This window comes from Sminthopsis crassicaudata, chromosome 5 (assembly GCF_048593235.1).
Source record: "Sminthopsis crassicaudata isolate SCR6 chromosome 5, ASM4859323v1, whole genome shotgun sequence".
In the NCBI taxonomy this organism is placed as follows: Eukaryota; Metazoa; Chordata; class Mammalia; order Dasyuromorphia; family Dasyuridae; genus Sminthopsis; species Sminthopsis crassicaudata.
In genome coordinates, this window is record NC_133621.1 from 100,213,300 (window position 1) to 100,216,671 (window position 3,372).

The window sequence follows — 3,372 nt, forward strand, 5'->3', positions numbered from 1 at the left end:
GTCTCTCTCAGGAATGAGTGTTGTCATATCTAGATCTCCTGGATCTTTTGATTTCTCAATATTTGTTCCCAACAGAGAATAAAGTAAGTGAATAAGGGAATCAGAACAAGATTAAAGATTGAGGGGGCCACAGGTTAGATGCAATGAAAACAGATGGGAGAAATATTTAATTCAATTCAATTAATATTTATTAAATACTTCTCTATATAATGCACAATGCTACAATTGTGATGATACAAAGACAAAAATGAATCTTAAGCTTATTTTCTTCTTGGAGTATATAGCATCAACACAGATAAGTACATACAAAACTCGCATAGTATAATATTAAGTAATGTCAAGAAGTTGAGAGCATTAACAAGGATAATAAAGAAAGGCTTTAGATGGCATTCCAACTGTGCTTTGAAAGAAAGGCATCCTAAGGAGGAGAGATAAGAAACAATATTACAGACATAGATCACGTACTGGGCATCATGGTGGGAAATGAAGGTATGTAGGGAACTGGTAATCTGGTTTTATGGAATGGAGAATACCTGAAAGTAAATAATATGAAATGTATCCTACATGTCAACTTCTTTCCGGAGTATGTCACTCCCTTCAAGTATCTCTACAGAAGAAAACTTGGAACGTTATGGGTCATCCCTTAAAGCCCAAAGCCAAAAGACAATATCTCTCAAACTCCCAAGGTCTTCCCAAACCAGCTTCTCACACAATTATGGGGCATGGAGTGATTATTTTCTACCAATGTGGATAATGTTGTACAAATGAGTTTGAGTCTCAGATTTCAGAAATAAGACTAGAAAGGTATGTAGGAATCAGACTGTGCAGTTCTTTAAATGTTAGGCCAAGAAGTTAATTTTTCTTCTAAAAGGAATAGGGAAGCACTGAAGATTTTTGAGTAATTTCATGACTATTTATGTGTTTTGGAGATGAGAATTTGGCAAGCCAGGGAGAGAATGGAAGTGGAGAGATAACATAAAAGACTATTGCTATAGGTCAAGAGAGAGATGATGAGAGACTGCATTTTATGTAATAGATATGTGTTTAGAGAGAAGGGATTGGATATAAAAGAGACTGTAAAGTTAGAATTAACAAAACTTGGTTACTGATTATATATGAAAGAGAGAAAGAATCAAGAATGTCTCCAAGATTAAATACTAGGCAGATGATAACACTTCAACAAAAATAGGGAAATTTGGAAGAAAGATAGATTATAGGAGGAAGGAAAGAAGGGGAAAATAAGGATTTTCATTTTGGACACATGGAATTGTGACAAACCATAAAATACTATATAAGGTAACAATTAGTATTATTAAACTCAATAGTTTAGAAATATCTATGGAGAAAAAATTAAATTATCAGTGGATTCACTTAGAAAACAGTATTGCTTTCCTGGGTAAAAGAATACCAGGAATTGTAAAATATGCTCAAAAAATTACCTAGCTGAAAGAGTGCCTAGAAGGTTTTGCAAAGAGATGTAATGAATCAAGAGCCCAGAAACTGGACAGGTTTGGGGATGGCATAAAAGAAAATCACAAGTATAGAGAGGTGGGGGTAGGGTGAGATCCCAAAGCTCAGATCTCATCAAGGAAACCACTGAGGATCCCAAACAAAGTCGATGTTCCTACAAGTACGGAAGAAAAGAACTGGCGAATGGGGCTGGAAGGACTAGAGTCTGAAGGAGTTTTGGAGATACTTTGGAAACTTATGTTGTCCTGGGACTCCACTTTGCCTCCTGAAGATTCCAAACAAGGACCCGGAGGTGGAGATATGATGGCGGGAATCCAGCCAGTTTCATTTCTCACCATTTCCTGTGAACAAAGGGTAGGAAGGGGCTCAGCTTCCCCTTCTTTAATATGCTCACTTTTATTTGCTAGCCTTGACAATCATCATATATAATTAGGAAGTAAAATATTAGGATTAGGAAGACCTAAATTCAAATTCCACTTCAAACATTTACTAATTGTATGACCTAAGTCCCATCACTTTAAGCATTGATCTCTTTATCTGGAAAGAGACAAATAAAGAATTATTTTCAGGATTATTGTGACAATGTGAAGCATTTTGTAAACCTCAGAAGTCTAAATAATACTCACGAGGGATTTGAGATTGCAATGTGTTATTTCTATGTCTCCCATTCCACCAAAAACCAACCCACTCTCCACCTCCTATCAGTTCATCTAAAAAAAAAAAAAGTCACAATCTATGAGTTAGAGGGGACCACATTATCTATGGACAGTGACAATTCAGTCTCTTCAAAAAGCAGGAAGTTGTACAAAATAAGTCATGTGGGATTTCATACTTTTTAAACACAATGTCATGTGTTTTCTGGCCCAAAATTCCCCCATGGATTCCTATGGGGCCACTTCCCCACCCTACCTTCCATCCAAAGTTTGCCACAAAACTTAGAGCAGAGAATATATTCCGGGTGTTTAAAGAAGGAAGGATCAGGTTGGATAGAGTGAATATGGTGCTCAAGAAAGGCAGGAAAAAGAATGAAAAGATACCCTCTCAAATCCCCTAGAACTCCCAGAGAAGCATTACATTTGAGAAATGTTCTGGCTTGTGGTATGTGTAGACTAGAACTCTAAGGCCTTCTTCCATTCTTTCTAAATTTCAATGAGCTCAGCCTCCCTCAACCTCCATCCCTACCTTCACAAACACACACACACACACACACACACACACACACACACACACACACACACACACATACACACACACACACACACACACACACCATCCTTCTGAGGAGGGATTGCATCTACTTACATTCACACTCTTTATAATTACAATCTGTTCTGAATCTCTGCAGACTTCTTCTGCCTTCTGGATACTCTCATTGTTCCACTCAATATCATTCAACATCACCATTGCTTCCATATTACTGTGGAAATGAAAAAGGATGGGAAAAAAAAATCAAAAGAAATAGGAGCAGAGAGGGATAGACAGATAGACAGACACAGACAATGAGACAGATAGAAGAAGAGTGTAGAGAAAAGGGAAAGAGGGAGGGGAAATATTAAAATTAATAGAAAATAAATTAATGGAAAAGAACACATGCAAGGGAAAGAGAGGGGATCCAGAGAACATAAAAGAAAGAAAGAAAAGGACAATTAAAAAGGATCATGCTTTGCATCCCCTTGCTCCCACTCTCTCCATTTTCCTCTCACTCTCTATTCAGCAGATCTGAGGCTGCCCCCAACTCACTCTGCAGGGTCCTGACCCAACTCCCGTACAACATGCATAATATCTGGCATGCCCATGCAGCTGGAAATGTTGTTTCGGGGATAATAGAAAAGGAAGATCAAACACATTTCATTCAAGGTGCTTGGGCCACCCTAGGAAGGAAAAGAGAGCAAGCAATGGGAG

The 3,372-nt window shown here is 37.9% G+C and overlaps 1 protein-coding gene across 1 annotated transcript in view; it reads right to left on the reverse strand.

Annotated features, from left to right (window-relative positions):
- Window positions 1–1,463: 1,463 nt before the first annotated feature.
- Window positions 1,464–3,372, reverse strand: part of LOC141545241 (putative DBH-like monooxygenase protein 2) — a 12,831-nt gene continuing 10,922 nt past the window's right edge. The window contains exons 11-13 of the mRNA XM_074272280.1: window positions 3,211–3,341; window positions 2,773–2,887; window positions 1,464–1,811 (exon numbers count right to left, since the gene is read on the reverse strand). Of these exons, the coding sequence (XP_074128381.1) occupies window positions 1,575–1,811; window positions 2,773–2,887; window positions 3,211–3,341 (483 nt within the window). The 3' untranslated portion in view covers window positions 1,464–1,574. The remainder of the gene's footprint in view (window positions 1,812–2,772; window positions 2,888–3,210; window positions 3,342–3,372) is intronic.